At 58.8% G+C, this 24,597-nt stretch overlaps 1 protein-coding gene across 16 annotated transcripts in view; it reads left to right on the top strand.

Annotated features, from left to right (window-relative positions):
* Positions 1 to 23,997, top strand: part of MAD1L1 (mitotic arrest deficient 1 like 1) — a 415,963-nt gene extending 391,966 nt beyond the window's left edge. For all 16 annotated transcript variants that reach the window (XM_070567315.1, XM_070567316.1, XM_070567314.1 and 13 more), the window contains one exon: positions 23,309 to 23,997. In XM_070567315.1, coding sequence (XP_070423416.1) covers positions 23,309 to 23,467 — 159 coding nt within the window. In that variant the 3' untranslated portion in view covers positions 23,468 to 23,997. The remainder of the gene's footprint in view (positions 1 to 23,308) is intronic.
* The last annotated feature ends 600 nt before the right edge of the window (positions 23,998 to 24,597 follow it).

Below are 24,597 nucleotides of genomic sequence, written 5' to 3'. Positions count from 1 at the left end.
AAATGCCATCTCCACCCTCGCCATCTTGCCGAGATTCCGCATCAATGGATGTCGGATGAGCATTGCCTGCGTCTTCGTGTTTTCCCAGAGACAAATTGTCCTTAAAGAGCAAGTATTATTTGATATCACAAAATAAATATGAGCAGTTGGCCATCCCACGGGGGCCTAGGCCAGTGTCCTGCAGGTGACCTGGGCTGCCACCATGGGGACACCCATCCCCGGGGTGCTGTGGACAGCAAGGTTACCGCCGAGGCCCTGGGCTTGTCCTCGGCCCAGCATTAAGTGAGCTCTTCCTCCTCCCCGGGACCCGGCCATCCGCTGCCTCCCCCGTTCCTGGGGTGCACAGCCTGTTGCGGGAGCACGGCAGGACATGCGACACCTGGTGCAGCCTGTGCTCCCCTCATCTCCTGCCCCTGGTGGGCCTGGGCACAGGGCGACCTCCCTGTCCCGTGAGAGAAGCTGCCGCCAAGGCCCAGCCCTGCCCCTTGGTCTCAGCCTCGGTCTTGGAGCAGCCGGGGTGTGGGGGCTGAGCGTGTGTACACGTGGAATGTGTGTGGCCAACGTGGGGGCTTGGCCCAGGGTCCTGCTCGGCCTGCACCGTGGCCATGGGGCCTGTGGACCCAGGTTTCTGGAGTTCATAGTAGCTGGAAACTCCCAGTTTTCATGTTAAATTTCCTGATTTTAAAACATTGGCTCTTATCTGTAAATAACACTGGATCAAACAAAACATGTGAAGTGAGGGTTGGCCCACAAGCCCCAGTCCGAGGTCCCCGGCTGGCTGTTGGCACCTGCCATGCGTGTAGACAGCCCACGCACCTTGGCTGGCCCGGTCAGGTGGGACCCTGTTGCTGGCGGGCCCGGGCTGATCAGCCAGGCCCTGACCACCTGCTTGTCAGGTCTGGTGGTTCAGTACCCTGAGCCTGACGTTGGCTTGGCTCCTGCAGGTGTGAGGAATGGCAAGGGAGGGCCGGTGCCATCTGCTCACGTGGTCGAGAGGGTGACACGGGCTGTGCCTGGAGCATCTAGCACAGGGCCGGCCCGCGGGAGCCTGGCTCCAGCCCATCCCACCCCTGCCGGCATCTTCCAGGTCCCCGCACCTGCTCATAATGAGCAGCTGCTCCAAGAAGAGCCCCCACAGGGGACTAAAACCCAGTGTTGTGGGAGCTCACGCCTTTAGAAAGGCCAGTCAGTGTCTGGTGAAGCCGATCGGCCCTGGCAGTTGGGAGACAAACAGCTGCCTGAGGCAGAGGGAGAGCACAGGTCACAGAGACCCCGGGATGCCCCCCGCTTGGCAGGTGTCATGCCGGACCCAGAGCCTGGCTGCTGGCACGGGACAGAGCCAGGGCGGGGAGGGGGTGCCGCGGCTGGGCCCCCAAGCACCGGCGCTGGAATGGCTCACCGATTCATCCCTGTGAATGTTGATCGAGTCCGCGTCCTGTCCTGGGCAGCAGGCACACAGAGGGGATAAATGCGGCCCCCTCCATCCTTTTCAGAGGGAGAAACCAAGGCTCTGAAGGGCAGTGACTCTCCCAGATCTGCAGCTGGGCCGTGCCTCAGGGGAGATGGGTTGATGGCAGCTGCTGGGCGGAGCTGAGCGCGGTCCCTGGCGGGGGCACTTGACAGCCCCCTGGAGCTTTTCCAGCTGTGCGTGGCCCAGGGCAGCCCCTTCTGCGCGTGGAGTCACGCAGGACAGATGACAATTAAAGGTCTCCTGCCCTTGGTGGGTGGAGGTGCCCAGCTCCCGAATCTTCGTGAACTACCAGCTCGGTAGGATTGTCCTGAGCCGCTGCACGCCCCTCATCCTGACCCCAGACGCTGCCAGCACTGCCAGCCGATGCCTGGTTTGCTGCTCCGTAAGAGTGTGTCCTGAAAGGGAACCGGTGCTGACTCAATGGAGAAGGACAGGCGAGTTGGGGAAGATATTGGTCTTCACACACCCCAGAAGGAAGAGCAATTTCCCTCTTCCAGGACGGGGAGGGACAGTAGAGTCCTTTAAAAAGTCGTTTCCGAAATTAAATCACAGAAAGATGCGTGCCAGGTGTGAGGAGATGATTTGTATTCCATTCTTGGGGCCCAGGAGCAAATCAGCTGCAGAAGATGTTGTGAAATTTCTTCTTTAAATGAATGTGGTCGGTGAAAATGCATTGCCATCAGCAGGACATGAAACGTCCTATTGCAAGGTGAAGAAAGGCCCGTGATGTAATTCAGGCCGCCTGAGACGGGTCTGAAAGCAAGTGGCGGCTCATTCAGGTTGAGGTGCTGATGAGATGGAAAATGCACTTCACACATTTTGCACACGCAAATTGCATGAGTCGGAGTATTTTTTGTGAAGAATGAGGCACTTCCTTTCGCTTTATTGTCTGATGGCGGGACGTGGGGGCAGAGCAGCAGCCTGCCGGGGCACTCGGCCGACCCCGATGCCCGCTCGCAGAGCGAGAGGCGCTTCGCTCAGGTCTGTTGCGTGATGCCAGGGCACACAGCGTCCTTGCTGAGGGCCCGCGGGTGTGGCTGGGGGGCTCGTTCCTTGTCCGAGGGCAGAGCCCTGCTTCAGATGACCTCCCAGATCCCGGCGGTCACTTCCTGGCCCTGCATCCTCTTCGTGCTCTGGACACTGTGTTGGTTCCAGTTCGCCCTTCGGTTCTGAGCAGCCCCTTCTGCTCGAGTCCACCTTGGGTGCGAGTGACTTGTCTAAAGGGCGCCCTCGGGCTTGGGTGGCTTTGGTGTCATCCACCCTGGCAGTGAGACCCCATCCAGTGAGGGCAAAGCGCATGCCCACGCTGGCTGTGCTTTGACTTTCCCGCAGCGTTGCCAGTCTTTGCGGAGCTGGAGACAGGGAGACAGAGCTGTGCAAGCCATACAGGCTCAGGGCTGTCACCGAGGGACACCTAGGGCTGCCGTGGCCGGGGGCTGTACTACCAGCAAGGGGAAGGGGCCCCCGGGGGAAAGGGCAGCAGAGGACAGGCCTGGCGTCAGGAAGGCTCTAGAGTGCGTGGCGCCTTCCAGTCTGCAGAGGACAGAGAGCCTGCCACCCCCTCCCGTATGTCCACGCTCCTGCTGTCCCCTCCCGTCCTTCCCCACTCCCACGGCCCCTCCCCTCTGTCCACGCTCCTGCTGTCCCCTCCCATCCTTCCCCACTCCCACGGCCCCTCCCTTCTGTCCACGCTCCTGCTGTCCCCTCCCGTCCTTCCCCACTCCCACGGTCCCTCCCGTCTGTCCATGCTCCTGCTGTCCCCTCCCCTCTGTCCCCGCTCCCACGGCCCCTCCCCTCTGTCCATGCTCCTGCTGTCCCCTCTCTTCCGTCCCCGCTCCCACGGCCCCTCCCGTCTGTCCATGCTCCTGCTGTCCCCTCCCGTCCTTCCCCGCTCCCACGGCCCCTCCCCTCTGTCCATGCTCCTGCTGTCCCCTCCCGTCCTTCCCCACTCCCACGGCCCCTCCCTTCTGTCCACGCTCCTGCTGTCCCCTCCCGTCCTTCCCCACTCCCACGGTCCCTCCCGTCTGTCCATGCTCCTGCTGTCCCCTCCCCTCTGTCCCCGCTCCCACGGCCCCTCCCCTCTGTCCATGCTCCTGCTGTCCCCTCCCCTCTGTCCCCGCTCCCACGGCCCCTCCCCTCTGTCCATGCTCCTGCTGTCCCCTCCCTTCCGTCCCCGCTCCCACGGCCCCTCCCGTCTGTCCATGCTCCTGCTGTCCCGTCCCGTCCTTCCCCGCTCCCACGGCCCCTCCCGTCTGTCCATGCTCCTGCTGTCCCCTCCCGTCCTTCCCCACTCCCACGGCCCCTCCCCTCTGCCCACGCTCCTGCTGTCCCCTCCCGTCCTTCCCCACTCCCACGGCCCCTCCCTTCTGTCCATGCTCCTGCTGTCCCCTCCCCTCTGTCCCCGCTCCCACGGCCCCTCCCCTCTGTCCATGCTCCTGCTGTCCCCTCCCCTCTGTCCCCGCTCCCACGGCCCCTCCCCTCTGTCCATGCTCCTGCTGTCCCCTCCCTTCCGTCCCCGCTCCCACGGCCCCTCCCGTCTGTCCATGCTCCTGCTGTCCCGTCCCGTCCTTCCCCGCTCCCACGGCCCCTCCCGTCTGTCCATGCTCCTGCTGTCCCCTCCCGTCCTTCCCCACTCCCACGGCCCCTCCCCTCTGCCCACGCTCCCATGGTGCAGTCACCGTGCAGGCCCCTCCGACAGTTCCGGACAGTGATGCCTTAGAACAAGCACCCGGAGTGTGCCCGGTGCAAGGCGCGCTGCCTGCCTGTCTCTCCTATAGGGAGGCTCAGTGGGTTTGCATGTCTCCATGGTCATGCCGCCCATCCTGGTGCTGGCTGAGGGCTCCTCCCAAACCTTGGGGAGAGCGGGGCAGGGTGTCCAGCCTGGTTCTGCACATCTCCCCGAGACAGCAGAAGACTCTCCTGGGGCCTGGAGGCTGGCAAAGCCCCCATGCATTTCCTGGCTCAGGGGTCCCTGGGAGCTTGAGGACAGAGAGGCAGAGGGCAGGCCCAGCTCCTCGTCTCCTGGTCGCCATGAGCCAGAGAGTTAAGCAGGCTCAGCGGGGTTCCGGTTGTTGACTTCACAGCACAGCGTGGTGACAGCTAGAGGAGTTGGCAGGGGCCGTCTCGTTGGCCAGGGCCGCGGCCGTCTACCTCTCCCGCGTTGGGATTCCGGGCATGGCCTGTGCAGCGTCCAGTTGCACTTTGGAGCACGAGTCCCGGCCTTGGTGTCGGAAAAGCTCCAGACAGACTGGGAGGAAACAGGGGCCTCCCAACCCTGAGTCCAGCTCGCTGTGCCCAGGCAGTGGCAGCCGGCCAGCAGGTCCCCATGAGGGGTCACTGGGGAGGGGGCCCCGTGCTGTGCTCTTTCCTCGTGGTCACCCCCTGAGGCCCAGCTGGACAGTGGCCCTAGCAGCAGCAGCAGCCTGTGTCCCTCCCGTGCCCTGCGCCCACTGAGCGAGACGAGCCCTGGGCATCACTGCGGCCGCTCCCCTCCCCCGTCGTCCAGCCCCGTGGGCTCGGTGCAGGTGACAGTGACCATCGCTCTCTGCCTGCTCAGGCTCACTGGCTGTGCATGCCGGCAGTTGCCCGTGGGGCAGTGGTCTTCCCCTGCTCAGAGGAGGGGCTGCAGGGCGCGGAGGCTCCATCTGAGCCCAGAGCCAGCATCCTGCCCTGCAGGTACGCGTCTCCCAAGAAGCCCACACGGGAGGATGGGCCAGACCTGTGGACCCTCTTTGCACAGTGCCCAGCGCGTGCTGAGCTGCACCAGGGTATCCGGGCGCAGCCCTGGAGAAGAGGGGTGAGGCCCTGGCCTCCTGTGTCACCCGGACCCGCCTTGTGCCTCAGGGGAAGGTAAATGTTAAGGGAGATGTTGGCCCCCAGCCAGACCAGAGCCCCCAACGTAGCGAGAAGGTCCCCATCCCACCTGAGTTCCAGCTCCCTGCCCGCCCCTGCGGCCTCCATCCCCACGGGCTCCGCTCCCCTGCCCCTGGGCCACCTGCCCACCCAAGGGGCCTTGTGAAAACCCTTTCTTCTCAAGGTCTGTCTGTTGGGTGCCCGCCCGGTCTCCTGCTGGGCTCCCTCCCAATGTCCAGCCGGACCACTGACCGAGCGCCAGACTGGGGCTTGAGCTATCCTGTCCTGGGGCCGCCTGCAGTCATGGAGGGCCTGTGAGGAGGTGTGTGCGCTCATTTCACCCAGGATTTCAGACGGCTTGGACGGCTGGCTCTGCGTCAGCTCCACAACAGGCCATGAACTTGAGTGGAACCAGTGTGGGTGAGGCCGGGCCACACCGGCTAAGATGCGTCGAAATCACTGGCTGTCTTTAATGGCCGTTTCAATCACAGTGAGGTTGCGCACACTTGCATGAATGTTCCAGAAGTAGGTTCTGCGCCGCTGCCCAGCGCCTCTCTCCCTTTGGTGGGTGTGGTCGGTCTCCTTGCAGAAACCAAACTTCCCAAGTGTCCTTCTCACTGTGGCAGCAGCATGGGGTGCCTGAAATGGGCAGAAACGCGGAGGCTGGAGTGGGTTTTCATGTCCTGAAGTCGGCTTCGTAGGCCTGGCCTACTCCCCGTGGGAGACGGCTCAGCAGCCCTCATGGTTCCCCTGCGGGGCGGCGCTTCCTGAAACAGGGTCTCGCCGGCCTTCTCTCGCGGCAGACCAGTCTGACAAAACCCGCCGCTTCAGAAACGAGTCTGGAGCCCAGGTCCCGCCTCCATCTTTGTTTCTGACTCCCTCGTGTTAGGAAAAAACCCAGGAGGAACCGTGCACTTTGGCAATGAGATGTTGTAATTGCATCTTAAAATAGAATTGCAATGAGGAGCATTAAACCTTGCCTAACCAGTCGTGTTTAAGGAGGCCCCAGCACAGTCGGGGGCGGGCGGGCTGATGGCACCCACTCATCGAGCCAGGGCCCCGGGTGACGCTTAAGGCCAGGCCATTCCGGGTTCGGCCCGCTGTGCAGGGCGGGCTTGGCCTGGGTCTGGAAACGAGGGGAGGTGCGACTCTGTCCGGTTGGTTTATCAGCCATTGAAGAGCCTCTGGATTCTACCAGGAGGACAAAGAGACCATGAGGCACCATCCTGCGGCCTTCAGAGTGAAGCCAGCAGCCCAGAGGGGAGCTGGCTGCAAAGGGTCCTGAAGGGTGTTATTCTGTCCGGCGCTGGTGGAAAATGACCAGATCCTGCTCTTCCAGCCACTCTCCCTTCTAGGAGTTTCCCCGGGGCCTCTGCGTTCGCTCCAGGAGCACAGTGATGGGGAAGCCCAGGTACCGTGTCATCTTGCAGACCTGCCAGTGAGCTGTGCTGGAGCCCAGCCTCCGGCTTAGGCCTCAGCCACACTCGTTCTCCCTGAGTCGGCTTTCACACTCAGCCACAGGGAGAGCGAAGGTACACAGGCCTGCAACATTCAGACACCCTGCTCGGCCCTGCAGCGGCCCGACTCCAGCCCCTCTTTGCAGGGAGTGGGGGGAGAAAGAGGAGGAGGGCGGGGAGGGACAGAGCAGAGCTCACAGCTGCGAGCAGGAGATGCTCAGGGAAAGTCTGCATGAGCAGCTGGCCTCAGGGACCCATGGGAGAGGGAGACCCTCAGAGGGGGCGGGTGTGTCCCGGGCGGGGGCCCAGCCCTCCTGGGGCTCCAGGAGATGGTTGGCTGTGGAACAGGCCCCCGAACACGGAGACTCAGGAGTCTTGGGTGGAACGTCCAAGTTCTGTTCTTCTCCCACCGTCAGGGGCCTACAATTTGGCTCCTGGGTGGAGAGCAGAGCCCACGCCCTGAGCCAGGATGGCCGAGGGCTGGAATCCTGCCCGAATCCACCTCAGGCCTCCCCGGCCGGATGGAACCCTGCGAACGGCTGGGTCTCTGGAGGGGCCACCGGGAGCCCTGGTGGGAAGGGCCGTGTGCGAATGTGAGACCTGTTGCTGCTTCCTCTCTTGCTTAATTACTGGCATGGCAGTTGCAGAGTTGGAATGCAGTTTAAAAAGCCTTTGTGAGTAATTAGTGTCAAAAACACAAGATCTACAAAGCCATAAACTCACAGCTTGGTGATATTACCAAGTACTAATTAAAAAAGAAAAAAGAAAATTCCCTTTCATGATCAGATTTTCAGCCCTGCCAAAGATGAAAAACAAGGCAATTTGCAGATGATACCAACGCCAAGGTGATGAGTCGGGTGGTCGGCGCAAAGATGGTGGCAGAGACGCAAGGGCTGGGCGCCATGGGGACGCCATCGGGCCTGGCACCCTGTGACCTCAGCCAGGCACACCTGTGGGTCGCAGCTGGAACGGAGAACCCCAAGTCAGGTGGGGTGAACTCCACAGGGGCTGTCACAGGCCAGACAAAGGGGGCGTCTCCCCACAGGAGGGGGTGGTACCCCGGAGCCCTGCACGAAGCAGTGTTCCCTCTTCCTGGCCCGAGGCCTCTGAGCTACACTGACTGCTGGACCCCAGCAGCGGGCACTCGAGTCCCTGTGAACCTGGGCTCCTGACACGCTCCCTGGTCTGGACTGCCTCCTCGGAAGAGCCCCTCACGGGTGCCCGGGGGCCGTGAGGCCGGCACAAGGCTGAGCCAGCTTATTTGCGTCTTTTGACCCCGGCCTGTTGGACGGACTGAGAACTAGACGGAATCAAGCCACCGCTGGAGCCGCTGGCCTGGAAACTTGGGAGAGGAATGGACTCACCCCCAAGAGGGAGACAGCGTTCGTCTTCCAACCAGGACAGTGGGGGCCGCGCCGGTCACCACGTGCACAAGCAGGCATCTCCTGGATGTGCCGGTCCTCTGCCCACCACCCCCGTCCACCTTGGTCAAAAGCAGCAGCAGACTCAGCTGAGAGCGGCAAGGCCCAGACCAGAGCGTGTCTGGCTGCTCTTCACAGCAGAGTGACTGTGGGGCTGGAACTTTCTGGAAGTCTCAGTCAGTCCCATGGGTGTTTTTAACTCAGAGCCAGCAAATGCGCCTGGCCAGCAGCAGCACTCCAGCAGCTTCTGCAGCAGGTGGGCACCCAGACCACTGGTCACATCCCGCCTGCCACCTGTGAGGTGCGGCCCCTGCAGGAATGGCCCTGTAGCGTCCACCCCCACCCGTCAGAGCTGCCTGGCCTGGCCACTGGCTGGGGGAGGCTGCAGCCCAGGCCAGAGATGTGAATGTGGACAGTACGGGCCATTCTGCAAACACGCCAGGAATGCCCGGCCCGCTAGCCCACCCTGTCTGGCCCCCACACCCTGCAGACTGCCCGCCCCTTATAGTAGGGCCCAGGTCTCAGCCGTCTGGACCACGGGTCTGGTGCAGGACCTGGAGTCGGCCTCCGGTGGCAGTGGCAAGGGAGGCGCTGGGGGCCAAGCAGGGAGAGACTTGCTCCCTCTCCCGCTCAGCTTGCTCGGTTGGTGGAAGAAGATGCTTAGCTGCGGCTCTTGCAGCGTAGATTTACGATGCTGCTGCCGACAGAAGCAGACACGTGCACAACCCCATGTGAAACTGTCGGAGCGTCTCCCACATGTCACCCGAGCGCAGAGGAGCGGGGCAGCTCCATGGAGGTGGCATGGGCTGGGCTCACAGGGCGAGCATGAGTCTCTCAGGCTGGGAGGCGGGGGGGCATCTCCAGCAGCAGGACCCTGTGTGCAGACATTCAGGGCATGAGTGTGCCCGGCCGGCTGGGAGGGTGAGCAGCCGAGCCAGGAGAGCAAGACCCTGGCGGAGAAGCTGGGGCGGGAGGGCAGACCGGTCCATCTGTACGCCAGGACCGCACTCTCTACCTCGGTCCTCAGATCAGATAGCGTTAGCCACCAGTTTCGCTGTTCCTCGAAGTTGTCTGTGGGTATTCTGGGTTCTTCGCATTTCCATATTAATTTTAGACTCAGCTTGTCGACTTCTATGTTAGAAGCCTGCTAGGATCAGTCAGGATTACATTGAACCCATGGATCATTTAGGGGAGAATTGCCATCTTAACAGTGCTGAGTCCTCCAACCCGTGAGCAATTTCTCTTGGCAGCATCTTCTCGTTTCTGGTGCACAGGTGTCTCGCATCTTTTGTCAGGTTTATCCATATTTCATATTTTGATGCTATTATAAAAGACTTTTTTTATTTTAATTTCTCTTTGTTGCTAGTATGTAAGAACAGTTGGTTTTGTGTGTTGATCTCTTACTGTTCAGTCTTGCTCACCTCATGTATTAGTTCCAGTCGCTCTTTAATATATCCTATTGGATTTTCTGCATGGACAGTGATGTCTGTGAGGAAAGACCACGTACTTCTACCTATCCAAACAGGAGGCCTTTCTTTCTTCTTCTTGCCTTATTTCCCTCGCTAGGACCTCAGAACGACGTTGACTGGAAGGAGTGCCAGTGGACATCCTTGTCCTGTTTCTGATCTGAGGGGGAGCGTCAGTCTTGACCCATGGAGTGTGTTGTGAGCTGTGAGCTGTTTGTAGATTCGCTTTATCGGGCTGAGGAAATAGTCTTCCAGTGCTGGTTTGCTGAGGATGTTTTTGTGGAATGCATGTTGGGTTTGGTCAGATGCTCTTTCTGTATCTATTGAGATGATCATATGGTTTCTCCTCTTGGTTAACATGTTGAATTACTTTGATTGATGTCCTAGCGCTGAACCAGCCTTGCATTCCTGGGCCAGACCCCATTTGGTCATCATGTATTTGCCTTTTTATGTGTTATTGAACGTACATTGCTTACCATTTTGTTTAGAATTTTTACTTCTATGTTCCTGAAGCTTTTAGGTCTGTAGTTTTTGTTTTTGACTTTTTTCCTAGTGATGTTATTGTTTGGTTTGGGTGCCAGAGTATTGCTGGTCTCATAGGATGAGTTGGGAAGTGTTCCTGCTCTTCCTTTTTCTTGAAGAGTTTGAGCTGATATTATTTCTTCCTGAAATGTTTGATAGAATTCACCAGGAAAGCCTTCTAGCCTTGGAGATGTCCTTGTGAGAAGGTTTTCACTACAAATTCAATTTCTTTAATAGATTCAGCGCTATTCAGGTTCTCTTTCTTTTGTGATGAGCTTTGGTAGTTTGTGTCTTTGAAAGAATTTGTCCCTTTTGTCTGAGTTGTCAGATTTATTGCATAAATTTGTTTATAATGTTCCCTCCTTGTTCTTTTAACGTCTGTAGAATTTGTAACGCTGTGTTACCTCCCTCATTCCTGATGCTAGTAATTTGTATCTTCTCTCTTTTATTTGTGATCAGTCTGGCCAGAGGTTTATGAGTTTTATTAATCTTCTAAAAGAAACTGCTCTTGGCTTTATTTATTTTTCCTATTGCTTTTCTGTTTCCTATTTCTGCTTTGATCTTTGTTTTCTTTCTTCTGCTTGCTTTGGGTCTAATTTTCCCTTTTTATTTTAGTTTCTTAAGGTGGAAGCTGAAATCATTGATTTGAGACCTTTCTTTTATTCTAACGCAGGCATTTAGTGCTAAAAATTTTCCAATAACTTCTTCTTTAGTGGCATTCCACAAATTCGGATACTTTGTTTTTATCTTTATTCAATTAAAATTACTAATTTCCCTTTTTATTTCTTCTTTGACCCATCTGTTATTTATAAATATGTTATTTGGTTTCCAAATATTTTGAAGTTTTCCAGATATCTTTCTGTTATTAGTTTCTGAGTTAATTTCATTGTGGTCAGAGAACATGCTTTGTATGACGTGAATCCTTTTAAATTTATTTTAAGGTCCTGAACGCTGTCTGTCTAGGTAGATGTACTTTAAAATAATGTGTATTCTGCTAGAGTGTGCCGTAAATGTCAATTAGGTGAAGTTTTTTGGACAATATTATCAAATGTTCTGTATCGTTGCTGATTTTCTGTCTTCCTTTTCTGTCAATTATAGAGAGAAGGGTATTGAAATCTCTGACTATAATTATGGATTTGTCTATTCCTTCTTGCATTTCTATCGGCTTTTATTTCATTTATAAATTAATTTCTTTATCGTTTTGAAATGACCTTTATTCCTGGTAACAGTCTTTGCTCTGAAGCCCACACCGTCTGATATTGATGTAGCCACCCCAGCTTTTGGCTTCTGTTAGTGCGATATATCTTTTTCATCTTGTGACGTAAGCTGCTTGTGTCTTCAGATTTTTAACGTGTTTCTGACCAGCAGTACATAATTGGGCCTCGCATTTGTATCCAGTCTGACCATCTCGGCCTTTTTCTTAGGGTCTTTGGACCGTTTACATTTAGGTTCATTACTGCTGTGATTAGGTTTGAGCCTATCGTCTCATTATTTGTTTTCTCTTTGTCCTGTCCTTTGTTCCTCTTTCTGCCGTCTTTTGGGTCAATTGAACATATTGTACAGGTTCATACATCTCCTTTTTTGACTTATTGACTGTCGCTCTTTCTTGTTATTTTACAGGTTGCTTTAGGACTCACAGTGTACATCATATCGCGGTCAACTTCCAGCAATGTAACGCACCTCGCGTACAGCGTGATGCTCTGTGCAGACCCCTTACGCTCCTCCCAGCTCCCTCCTTCCTGCCTCAGGCCTCGGCTTCACATACGTTTTATGTGTGTCCATATTACCAACCCCACAATGCGTTGTTATTTTTGTTCACTCAGTTATCTTTCCAAGACATTAAGTAATAGTTAAACTTCTCCTGTGTCTGTAGGTGCAGCCAGCACGTCCTCGTTCACTGAAGGAGTGAGCTCTTCATCCTTTTCGCGGAGGCTCGCGTTTCCATCTTCATTTTCCTTCTGTCTGAAGGGCTTCCTTCAACTCTTCTTGTAGTACCCGTCAGCTGGCAATGAATTCTTTCAGCTCTTGCGTGTCTGAAGAAGTCTTCATTTTTTGAAGATGTCTTCACTGGATATAGAATTCTCAGTTGACTGGTTTTGGTTTTCTGTTGTTTTCAGTATTTTGTAGATGCCGTTCCACTGTCCCCTGGCTTCCATTGTTTCCAGTGAGAATCTGCTGTCCTCCTCATCTCTGTGGTCGTGTGTCTGTTTTTCTCCGTTTTTAAGATTTTTCTATCATTGGTTTGGAGCAGTTTGATTATGACGTACCTTAGTGTTGTTTTTTTTCATTTTGTGTGTGTGTTTGGGGTCCATTGAACTTCTTGGATCTGCCGGGTTCATTTTCATCCCATTTTGAACGTTTGGGGCCGTTATTTTTTCAAATACTTTTTTTCCTGTCCTCCGGTATTGTCATCTATCACTGAATACCAAATCACCCCCAAACGTGGTTCCTCACGGTTTCTGAAGGTCAGGAGCCTGAGTGCACTCAGCTGGGTCCTCTCCTCTCAGTGGCTCTTGGGCTCCGTCGCCCCAGGTCTGCACTGGGGAAGGACCGGCCCCAGACTCACTTGCGTGGTTGTGGGTGGCACCCAGGGCCTCGTGGGCTGTTGGCCGGAGGCCACCTCCCCTTCCTTGTCACATAGACAGAGCTCTGGGGACCAGAGAGAGCAAGCAGGACGGAAGTCAGTCTGTTGTGACGTGACCTGAGGAGTGACACACCATCGCTTTTGCCTTTTTTTAGAATAAGCCCCGTGCTGTGGGGATTACCCAGTGCGAGTAGCAGGTGCAGGCTCCTTGGAGCCGCTTCAGAAGCTCCTGCCTTGCCGTGTCGGGCCTGCCCTCCAGGGCCCCAAAGGCACGCAGAGGTGTCCTTTGAAGTGTCCCACAGCACTTGTCTTGTCTTGTTTTATTCTTTTCTCCCTTTCATTGTGGATGGTTTCTGTTGCTGTGTTTTCAAGTTCCCTAGTGTTTTTCCCACGACGTCTAATCTGCCGTTAATTCCATCCAGGACACTTTTCTTCTCGTGTTGCAGTTTTCGTCTGTAGAAGTTCAGTTGGCTCTCTCTTATGCCTTTATGTCTCCAACTCTGAACATGTGCAGTGAAACCCTAATAACTGACGTCCTGGCGTCTGCCGATTCTGACGTCGGTGTCAGTTCAGCATCAGTCTCGGTTGCTCCGTTTCGTCTTTGCTGTGAATCGTACGTTCCTGGGTTTCACATGCCTCTCATCTTCAGTGGGTGCCAGACCCCGTGATTTGTCCGGGTTGGGGGCCAGGTGCCTGTTCTCTCACCCGGTTCAGGGTGCCGTGCATCGCTCGGGAGCAGTGCGATCGTTCAGGTCTGCTGGAAGACGTGTGAGCGGGACAAGGGCAGCATGCAGCCAGGGGCCAGTTTTGCAGTTGCTGAGGGAGGCCCTCTCACCTTGTGCCCGTGCCCGTGACGAGGCGGTTTCCTGGTCGGCTGGGGGCAGCACCATCTCCAGCTCTGGCGTCACGCCCTTGGTGGTGTTGCTCTAATCCTGGCGGGCATTTTCCTGGTCTCACATGGTTTCTTACACTCGTGTGCTGTCCTCACTGCTCCCAGAAAGTCTCTCAAGGGGGCAGCAGGGCCATCGCAGGGCTGGGTTCCCATTTCTCAGGGACCACCGCCCTTTGCTCCTCCTGTCCCGGGACTGGAAACCACTGCTTCATGTTTTCGCATCTCATTTTTCTGGTTGTTTTGGACGGGTGGGTAAGGCTGTGGTTGTTCCTCCATCTTGGCTGGAAGCCCACCGAGCATTTCGACGTCTGTTGTCTGAGGTGGGAGCACAGACACCGTGTCCCATTTACATCGAGGAAACGCCAGCTCAGAGAGGTGAAGCAATGTGCCCACGGTCACACAGCAAATAGGAGGGCAGCCAGGGGTGGAGCGCAGGACTTCTGGCTCTCAGCTGCTGCCATTCCCCCAGCTCCATCGCTCTTCAGACAGTTCTGTTCCCTGTGAGCTCCTCGGAAAGCCACTGGAAGTCGGTGCGAGGTGCCTGGGTGGGGAGATGAGGAGGAGGCCTCTAGGGTTCCTCTTACTCCCGTCGTTGCTGCCCTCGAGGGCTGCGGGGGAAACGGGCTGCAACCCATTTGGCAGGTGGGACAGCTGAGGCCGAGAGGCAGGCTGGCCCAGGCTCTCCCAGAACACTGGTGCCAGGTCGAGGGACGGGCCGGGCCTCCAGAGCCCTTTCTGGGGCTCTTTGCTCTTGGGTCTTGGCCCCTTGGAGAGAGTGGGGACGAGGGGCCTGCTCTGTGGCAGCCCCAGCCCGGCTCTCGGTGCCCGCCCCACTTGCATTTCTCCCCGCCTGCCTCCTCTCTCTGCCCCGGGTCTCCCGGGGGGCTGTGCTCCCTCCCACGGGCCCTCTCTGCCTGCAGGGAACCTGGAAGGAGGCCTGGGCCAGGAATGGAGAAAGTGGACTGGGCGTGGCCTGTGCCCCTGAGCTGCTGGCCTAGGGTGTCCACCTGATGGGCGAGGCTTGCTGGAAATGACCGCTCGGGTCCTCGCGCCCCACGTGGTCCCTCCCCCCTCCCTCGTGAGGCTGCGGGCACAGCTGCGTGTGGATCTAAAATGGAGCACCCGTAGGAAAGATGGAGAGCTGTATAAATAGAATAATAATAATAATTGTGGGTTTGAGATTGAGCTGCAACTGTTGGGGTGCCTGGCCTTGCCCTCCCCACAAATCAGTCTTGGAAAGGTCACCCCTAGCCGGGGACGGTAAATTCCAAACGCGCTGGTATAATTAGAACGTGCAGTATTTAGGCGTTTTTCTCGGTACAATTGAGCGGGCATAATTGGGTGAGCTATTTTCCCCACGCTGGACATGCTTCTGTTCTTCAGAACTTCACGCCAGGACAGCACTCTCAGCATTCCGTCCGAGTTGTCCTGACCCACTTGCCACCGCGTCCCTCTGCTCGTTCGCTCACACAGCAGTGTCTGCCCGGGCCTCCTTCACGTCCACCTGCGCCAAGCACCCTGGACCCGGAGAAGAATAGCCTTTCCCTGGGTCACCCGCTCACCCGAAGGGATGCCAGTGGTCCTGGACAGAGCCATGCATCAGAGCTGGGGGTGGCGTCAGGAAGGGCCTCGCAGGATGAGGCGGCGTTTGCCCATGGAGAAGGAGGGAGACCAAGCTGTGACGTGGCTGGGTTGATCTGGCAGGCTCAGCAAAGGGCAAGGATGGCCCCGTGGGCCTGGGACAGGGTCTTCAAGGCGGTAGGAGCCCCTGGAGCTGAGGTGAGGAGAGATGCGGCACGTGTGGGCTGTGAAGGCACATCCTAGTGGCTGGCCTGAGGGAGGACCCACAGGCCAACGTTCTTGACGAGCAGACGGGCGGTTTGCACACCCTCTCCCTGCAGAGCGCAGTGGCCCACGCAGCTCTGTGACTTACACCAGCGTGTGCGGCACCACCCACTGCCATGCTGGGTGTGTCCCGTGCAGCCCAGGACCCCTGGGGGCCAGGGAGGAAGCCAGCCAGGTGCCCTGCTGGGCCGACCTCATGCCAGCCCTGGAGGCTGACGGGTGACAGCAGGGCGCCGTGGCGGGCTGTCCCATGAGTGCCAGTGCCAGGTGCAGGACCTCCCCACCACAGCCAGGCCTTGCACCAGCCCCGGGCCCCGTCCAGCGGTGAGGCCCGGACGTGTGCACGTGTCTAGCAGGGACGGTGTGTGCTATCTGCCTGTCCTCAGAGCTGTTCAGCTCTTGTAGATATAGTCTAGATGGAGTGTTTTCTGATTGCGAATATAATGTGCCAGCATAGTAAAAACTCTGGAAAATGCAGAAAACTGTAATGAACCCTCTTTAATCTTAGCTCTCTGAGAAAACCACTGTTACCATTTCGATGTGTTTTTTAGCGGCCTTTTTTCCTCTCTGTGCGCGGGGACGTGTTGTACGTGAGTGTGAGTGAGTGTGTCCGTCCACGGTGCAGACTCGAAGGCGAGGTCCTGACTGACGCTGAGCCGCTCCCCCCGATAGCCTGTGAGCCACGGAAGCGGGTGGAATGGGTCGCGCTCTTGGCCGAGAAGCCCAGATTCCCCTTTGAAGCTGGGAGCGCTTTGATTCTCTCGGCCTCATTGAGACAGGAGCTCCTCACGCGGCTCCACGAGCAGGCGTCTGCCTACAACCCGGACCGCACGCCCGGGGCTGCCCTCGGGAGGAGAGGCCCGTGTCCATGGCCGGGCAGGGGCCCGGCTTTGCTAGAAGACCCATCCCCCATGCAACGGGATGGGCCTAAGGCTGGGCTGCTCCCTTCCTAATGGAGGCTGTCTGATGCGGCCGGGGCCAAGGGACAGCCCCCGTTCCCTTTAGACTGAGCACCTTTAGACTGAGCAGAGGCTGGTCACCACTGTGTGCATTGCCCTCGAGCCAGGTGCTTTTATGCACCTGATCTCATTAATCTCAGCTATGCCGGTTTACAGGCAAGACCAGAGAGTTTTGTCGGTGTGCCCAGGAACACACAGCTTCTAAGCTAGCTCTGACCATCCTCAGGGCCTGGTCACTGGGGCTGGGGCTGCCCAGGTGGAGGGGTCAGAGAGCAGTCAGGCAGGTAGCCTTTGAGTGTGAAGACGGCCACTTTTCCCCCCAAAGGCCTGTGGCAGGCTGAGTGGTGCCCCTGCAGGCAGGGGCACTGAGCACTCTTGGGGGCCTGGCACATCAGCAGCCCTCTGCGTGCTCACCGGGGTGACAGCCCGCACCCCAGAGCCACCCCCAGCCCCAGTGTCTCGGACCAGGTGGCTGGGCAGGCCGGGCTGAGTTGCAGCTGCAGGCTGTGACTGTGCCTCGACCAGCCCCGTCTCCCGTCCCACCCTGAGGCGGTCACAGCAGGACCTTCCCCAGGGCTCCAGGCCCCCTCCTGCCGCAGCCCGAGGCTGGGGGAGCAGGCCTTGGAGAGGCCGAGGCAGGAGTGGCTGGCTGTGCGGAAAGCAGGGCCGCCGGGAGCTGTGTGCAATTAGGTACGAGTCACCCACAGATCTGAACATGACACTTTGATGCCGCTGTGAAAACAGCCACCACTCAGCCTGCCACCCCAGGCCTTGCAGCTGCCAGCTCCCCGTCTGGACGGCGGGCGAGCTTCCCTCAGGAAAGCCAGCCGAGCAGGAGCAGAGAGCCAGCCTCGGGGCGCCTGGGGCGCGTGGGCGAGGAGACCAGCTGCCTCCTGACTGCAGCCTCCCCGTTCCCAAGTCCCCAGGTCGGGTCTGTCCTGGGAGCGGAGCAGAGACAAGACAGACCAGGGCAGCCCGATGGTGGTCACTGAAGCCCAGGCGCGAATGGGAAGTGGCAGCGGGGGCCAGGGCTGGGAGGGGAGGTGGCCGCACAGCGCCATCGATGTGGCCAGAGCTCGCTGTGCCTCCTGTGGGCCGACGTTCTGGAAGCGAGAGCAGGCGCGGGGCCAGCCTCCCAGACACTGACTTGCAGGCGTCTCGGGGCTGGGGCTGGTCCTCCATCCGCTGCACGGGCTCTTTCTCTGCGCAGACGCTGTTAACTTCGATGATGAGGCCCGGTGCGTCCGTTTATCTTACTTTTTGCTTGTGCTTTTGGTGTCAAGTCTAAGAATTCTTTGCCTAGTCCTCGATCTTGAAATGTTTCTTCCGTGTGTTTTTTTTAAGTTTGATGTTTTACATTTAAGCCCATGGTACATTTTGAGTTAAATGTTGTATAAAGTGTGAGGTTTAAGTCAAAATCATTATTTTTTTCTAACTAGGGACGTCCAGCTGCTCCAGCGCCATCTCTGGAAGAGGCACCCCCTCCTCCACTGAACGGGTTTCATGCTTTGGTGTTTCTCGCTCGAGGTTCTCTGTTCTGCCGTTGGTCCGTGTGTCGGGCCCCAGCATTGGGACCACGCTGTCTCGACGCAGCGGCCACGTGTCTGTTCCTGGTCGGCGGGGGGTTCTCGTCCTGAATGGATGTCGGGCTTTGTCTGCTGCTTTTTCTCTCAATTGACGGGGTCGTGCGACTTTCCTTCTTTACCCTGTTGATGTGGTGGGGACGTTGATTGGTCCTCAAATATCGAACCAGCCATACATGAGAACAGGTTCCCCGTGGTCACAGTGTGATCGTCTTTTTTACATGTTGCATTTGTTAGTATTTGTTGAGGAATTTTTGCATCTAAGTTCACGAGAGGTGTTGGTCTAGATTTTTCTTTTTCTCTGTGTGTGTGTTCACTGTCTTTATTGATTTTTGAATCAGGTCAATACTGGGCTGCAAGAGTTCCCTCTTTGGTTTTCTGTGTAAAATCGGTGTTAATTCTTGCTTAAACGTTGGGTAAAATTCTCCAGCGAAACCATCGTGGATTGAAGATTTCTCTCTGAGGAGCTTTTTCGTTCCAGGTTCGATATCTTTATGGCTATAGGACTGTTCAAGTTTTCTGTTTCATCTTGGCTAAGTTTTGGTACTTTGTGCTTTTCAAGGAATTGCCCAGTTGTCCCAAGCCATCGAGTTTATGAGCACACAGGGTTTTCTGTAGTGTTTTCTTCTTACCTTTCTAACAGCTTCAGACTCTGGTGCGTTCCGATGTTGGTAACTCCTCTTTCCTCTGTCGGCTTTGCTAGAGGTTGGCGGTGCCATTGCCGGTCTTCCTTGACTCCCTCCTGTGTCCTGTGTTCGGGTTTGTTCGCTCCTGCCCTGCTCCCGTTGCTCCTTCCTTCTGCGTGCTCTGTGTTCGTTTGCTCTTCCTTCCCTCGTTTCTCGAGGTGGAGCTTGCACAGCTGTGGAGGGGTCTCCCCTGCCTTCTGACGTGGGCTTCCGGCCCTGCAGCGTCCCTCTCGCTCTGCCCGGTGCCCCCGCCCCGGCGAGTTCCGTCCTCATTCAGCTCTGTGCGTTCTCCGTCCTCCGGGCCGTCCTCTTCGGCCCCCGGGTTGTTGAGAAGAGTGCTGTTCGATTTCCGCGTTTCACGATTTCCCGGCTGTCGCTCTCACCGAGTTCTGGCTCCCGTGTCCTTCTGACGTGCCCACCTTCTGTCCCCCCAGGCACCCAGGACGCTCCAGGCTCTCCTTGTCCTCTCTCTCCAGCCCTGGCGTGGCCGCTTCCTCAGGAGCAGTGGGGACATTTAATTCACGCACCACAGGCCCCGTCGCGGACGAGTGGCATTCAGGGCTCCGGTGTCGGGGAGCACCACTGACCACCCCCCCCCACCGACTGTGGGATGGTCTGTGTGTCCTCTGAACCGCGTTTGGACCAGGATTCAGGCTCCGTGCCGCGCGGTGGGTTAGTCTCCGGGTCCTTCCTCCGTGTGTCCCTCATTTCTGGAGTCTTCAGTGCCCTCAGCCACAGGAGCTCCTGACTGGACAGGAGTCCACTCACGCTCTGCCCCTTGCCCTCAAGCCTCACCACCCTGCAGCTGGGGACATGGGGTGGGGAGCCCCGAGGGAGAGAACTGGCCTATCTCCGCTCTGTGCAGCCTTCCTTGGCCCCGAGCACTTCCCTCCTCAGGGCTCTCACTCTGGAGCATCACCAAGCACCTGCGGGCACCATCCTGCCAGTGGGGACACTGAGAGGTGGCGGGCGAGACCACACTGAACAAACCCCTGTGGAGCCGGGCAGCAGGCAGGCACCACAGAGGGGCTGTCCCCCATTGCGTGTCATTGTGGAGTGACCCACAGCCGCAGAGCTGGGACAGGGACCCATGGCCAGCTGAGCCTGAGAGCAGGGTTTTGCCCCGCCCGCGACGCCTGGGCACCCCTGCCATCCGCGGACACACACCGTGTCAGCGGGGCCAGCCTCCTAGCTCCGGGCGGGAAGCCTTCCAGGCAGGCAGGCTCTGCTGTCAGGCGGAGAAGGTGGCCGCGAGGCCAGGCCAGGCAGGCGGCCACCAGGCAGCGGAGGTCTTCATTACGGCCGAGCGTCTCCGTCCCCACCGGCCGCCGCAGCCACACCGCCGCCTGTCACTGCCCAGCGCCAGGGGCAGAGGAAGCAGACAGGCAGCACAGCTGCCCATAAATATTTCTAGCCACAGCCCACGTGTCTTACTGGGCAATTTGCTTTTTAAAAAATTGCAACTAATTTTAAGTGAACAGCCCCCAATTAGAGTGATTTACAAGGTACCTGGGGACCGGTGGTATTTGAGCGTGAGAGCACCGGGCAGAGATTGATCAGCCAGCATCATTCAGTGCCACCGTCCTGTAACCCCACCGCTGTGGCCACATCTGAGGTGGACACTGCCCCTTCCAGGGGAGTGGGACAGCACGGCCACCAGGAGGCTCCTGGGCCCACGGCACCCAGTCGGGGGAGGGGCTGGGGCCTGCAGGGGTGCACACACTGGGTTCACCTTGATTTGGGTTGAGATGAGAAAGTGGCACTGGTCATGCTGCCTTCCCACACGCCCCTCCGCTCCCGCCCCTGCCCAGCCCCCAGACTTGGAGGGCATGGTGGCGTCCTGTGGCCTCATTCTGCCACCACTGCCCAGGGCCAGGCGCAGAGTAGGCGCCTTATGAATACTGGGTGGGCGGAGCAGGGGGATCCACACCGGGCTCATGTTGGTTGGATTAGTTGTGCCTCTTCATCGAGAGCAGCGGCTGTGGAGCCGACAGATTCACAGATTCACGGGAAGGAGGATCAAGACGGGTTGGGGAGGCGCCCAGAGAAGGGCTGCCCTGAGTCAGAGCCGGCCGAGCACCTCTGGGGGCGGGGAGGCCTCTCCGGGGCACCTCTGGGGGTGGGGAGGCCCAGCTAGAGCAGTGCAGTTTGAAGGGCATGGGCTGGGAGGTAGGAGGACAAGGGTGGGGAGGCCCCACCTGCTGAGCCAGGAGAGCCCCCCAGCCTGGGCTGGGCCCCGCCGTCCCCACCTCCCCTGACAGCTGCAGGAGAATCAGCTCCTCTGACATTTAGCAGAAAAAATTCCGAATCAAGAGCAGAAGGCAGCAGTGAAAGGATTTCCTTGGTAAAAGGTCAGAGTGGTTTCTCTTTCTTTTGTTCAGCAACGGTCTGTGTTGAACCATGACAAGGCTGAGTGTATTAACGGGCAGGAAACACGGCCACTGCCCCCAGAGGGCCGGGGCCAGCGAGACAGCAGAGGCAGGGACACGCAGCAAATGACACAGGCGGCAGCCCGTGGGGTGAGTGTGAGTCTGAAGGCCGCTCAGGGTCATGGGGCAGAGGGCAGAGGGCAGCCGATGCAAAGCTGGAACAGGCTCCTGCTGAGATGCACCATCTTATTCCCCGGAGTCCAATGAGCACGTCCAGCCTGGACCCCGAGGGGCTCTGCGTTCCCTCGGCCGTCAGGTGGAGCTGATGCCTCCGGCAGGTGTGGCCTCTCCCCCTCAGGCGGGGCCAGGCGCGAGGCCCACCCAGGTGCAGAATGAGCCATGCACACCGGCAGAGCAAACTGCCGGCACCCAGGCCTGGGGACAGCCTCATGGCTCCTGGGGGAGGGGGAGCACCCATCGGGCTGTGGGGCAGAAGGGAGCTTTTTTTAATAAACAGCTCAGTTGAGATGAAATCCACACATCGCACGATTCACACATTAACGTGTACCATTCGGTGCTTTTGGTATATTCAGAGTCCTGCAGCCATCACCACAGTCTAACGTTTAAACATTTCCCTCACCCCACAAAGAAAGCCCGTACCCCGTGGCAGTCACTCCCCCTCTCTCCCTCCCTCAGCCCTGCCAGCCCCCAGGCCTGGCAGCCACTCATCTACTCTCTGTCTCCGTGGAGTTGCCTGTCTGGACACTTCGCACAGGTGGATTCCTACAAACGTGGTCTTCTGTGCCTGGCTTAGCGTGTTTTCAAGGTTCATCCATGGGGTAGCACGTAGCAGAACTTGACTCCTTTTCAGGGCTGGGCAATATTCCACCGGTGTCTGCACGCATATTGCTTATCCATCCATCCGTCGGTGATTGCTCCCACTTGTTGGCTGTCGTGAATGCTGTTGCTATGAACGTTCACATCCAAGTCTTTGTGGGGACAAAGGGCCTCCACCTGGGGGTGGAATTGCTGGGGCGCATGTGTGGCTTTCCGAGCGACTGCCAGGCTGTTTTCCAAGTGGCTACACCATTTTCCCTCCCACCCACAGTCCCCACACCCTCGCCCCCACTCCTCCTCTGTCCTTGACGGTGGCCGGCCTCGGGGTGTGAGGCTGTGTCTCCCGGGGGTCTGACTTGCGTTTTCCTGAAGACTCGTGGTGCTGAGCATCGCTTCCTGTGCTTATTGGCTATTCGTGTATCTTCTCTGGAGAAATGTCCATTCGGGGGCGGCCCAGTCACTTCCCGCTGCCCTTCCTGCCCTCGGCCCCTCACAGGGTCCCAGTGCCTGCGGGCTGGCAGGGCTTCAGACTGCAGCTCCCTCACTGCACAGAGGGGGAAACTGAGGCCCAGAGGGGCGTTTTCAGTGAGGCCCGCCGAGTGCAGTTAGCTTCCCAGCAGTGCCGCCGCCTGGGAGCCCCCGCATTCTGTGCCGAGGCCGGTGGCCGGGGAGAGACAGGCTTTGTACCTGGACCGCCCTGCGCCGCCCCGGTGACAGCCCTGCCCTCGCAGTGTCTGCACGGACTGGGCAGCGGGTGCAGAGGGCTGCTGGGCGGGGCCCCGGCACGGAGCAGCCCTCTGCCGCGTGTCACCGCCCCGGGCCATTCTGCCCTAGGATGGGGCGGCGGCCCTGGAGCCCCGCGCTGTTGGGGAGCACGTGTGAGTGCTGTGATGCCCAGGATGGCGTGGGGCAAGCTTCCTCAGTCCATCTTCCTCCTGACAGCTGGGTCTGAGGGCGGTGGGGCTGGAGTCCACACCCCGCATCCTGGCTCCTGGACTCCAGAAATGTGGGTGAGACGCCCACCTGCTGGCCCTGACTGGCCATACCCAGGAGGCCCCGGAGATGGCATCGCCTGCTGGGCAATGCCTGGACTTGGGCAGACGGGCCGACATCTCTGGGGTGGGGGTCGGGGACAGGCCCGTGCCCATCTGGCCCCAGCTCTGACAGGCTAAGGGAAGCCTGGGACGCCAGGGCCCATCCTGAGCCGGGCTGCACCGGAACATCCACAGTCAGCCCTCCTGGTCGCCTGGGCCTCCCGGCTTCTCCCCGTCCTGTTGCTCGAGGGGTGGGGAGGGAGTGGAGACCCTCCCAGAGACCCGCCACCACACTAACCGCGTCCTCCCTGTCTCCTGCCCACCCTGCAGGCCACAGGACCCTCGGGCTCCAAGATGCAGCTGCTGGAGACGGAGTTCTCGCGCACGGTGCAGGAGCTCATCGAGCTGCACCTGCTGCGCCAGGACAGCATCCCGGCCTTCCTCAGCGCCCTCACCCTCGACCTCTTCAGCCGCCAGACCGTGGCGTAGCCTGCAGCCACGGGCCCACCATGGCCATGCCCTTGGCCTCCAGCAGGTCCCCGCCCCACCCAGCCAGCTGTGCCATCCCACCCCTGCCCACCCCCCACCCGGCCCAGCTTCCTCGGCCCACGTCCCACCTCTGCCCAGACAGGGCAGCGTCATGACATGATGGGGCCCCCTGAACCCCGACCCGGTCACCCCCTCAGCAGCCAGCACTCCGCGTGCAGGACCCCTGTGGGCACACCGCTGGCCAGCAGGGGTTAAGCTGCTCAGGGATGCCCCACCCCGTCCCCCTGGATCCCTGAGCTCAGGGCCCACTCTGCAGTCAAGGGCCTGCATCGTCCCCCCCTCCCTCCTCCCCACCCTCCGTCCTGGAAAAGTGGTGTGAGGCTGCTTTTGGGGGTGGCCTAGGGGGCAGTGCTCTGTGGCCCCGCTTCCTGTCCCCTCCCCATGGTGTCCCACCCCCCACGCTGCTGAAACCCGGCTGTGCCCGGAGCCTGGCCAGTGGACCTTATGAAATAAAGTTTCCTCCTTGGCCACCCTGTGTGGCTCGTGTGTGTGTGTGTCTGAGCCCCAAGCTGACAGGCTCCCTGTGCTGACGCTCAGTCAGGCCCCAGGGCAGCCCCTGGACACCAGGGGGCGGCCCCATACCGTCCAAGCCCGGGAGAGCTCGGGGGACAGTAGGTGGGCAGCCCAGGAGCAGCTGCCCCCGACAGCGGAAGGGAGCAGCCCACCCATCGGAGGGTTAGGGCGTCCCTGGCGTCTGCACACAGAGCCCGCACACAGCTGGCTCTCAGATGGGACACAGGCACCGAGGCCCCGGCCTCAGGTTCCCCACCCGCCAAATGGACCACTGACCCTCCTACTCTGTGGCCTCGGGCGCTGGCTCAGAGGCGGCTTTCAGCCCCTCGTGGGCCCTGTGTGGGGAGGGGTCTCCCTAAATCCCGAGCACCCGCAGGAGAGGCTGCTGGTTCCATAGTCACATCCTCTCCTTCATTCGGTGACCTCAGGACCACTGACCTCCCAACTGTGATGCAGGGTTGGGCCTCGGGGTCCCGGGAGCTCACACCTCCCACCAAGGCGCCCAGGGTTGAACCAGGCTTGACAGCCACGTCTCAGGAGAGCCCTCTCCTGGACTA

Source organism: Equus przewalskii, chromosome 12, assembly GCF_037783145.1.
Source record: "Equus przewalskii isolate Varuska chromosome 12, EquPr2, whole genome shotgun sequence".
NCBI classification, from domain to species: domain Eukaryota; kingdom Metazoa; phylum Chordata; class Mammalia; order Perissodactyla; family Equidae; genus Equus; species Equus przewalskii.
The sequence above is the reverse complement of the archived record's forward strand: the minus strand, read 5'-3'. Positions and strand labels throughout refer to the sequence as shown.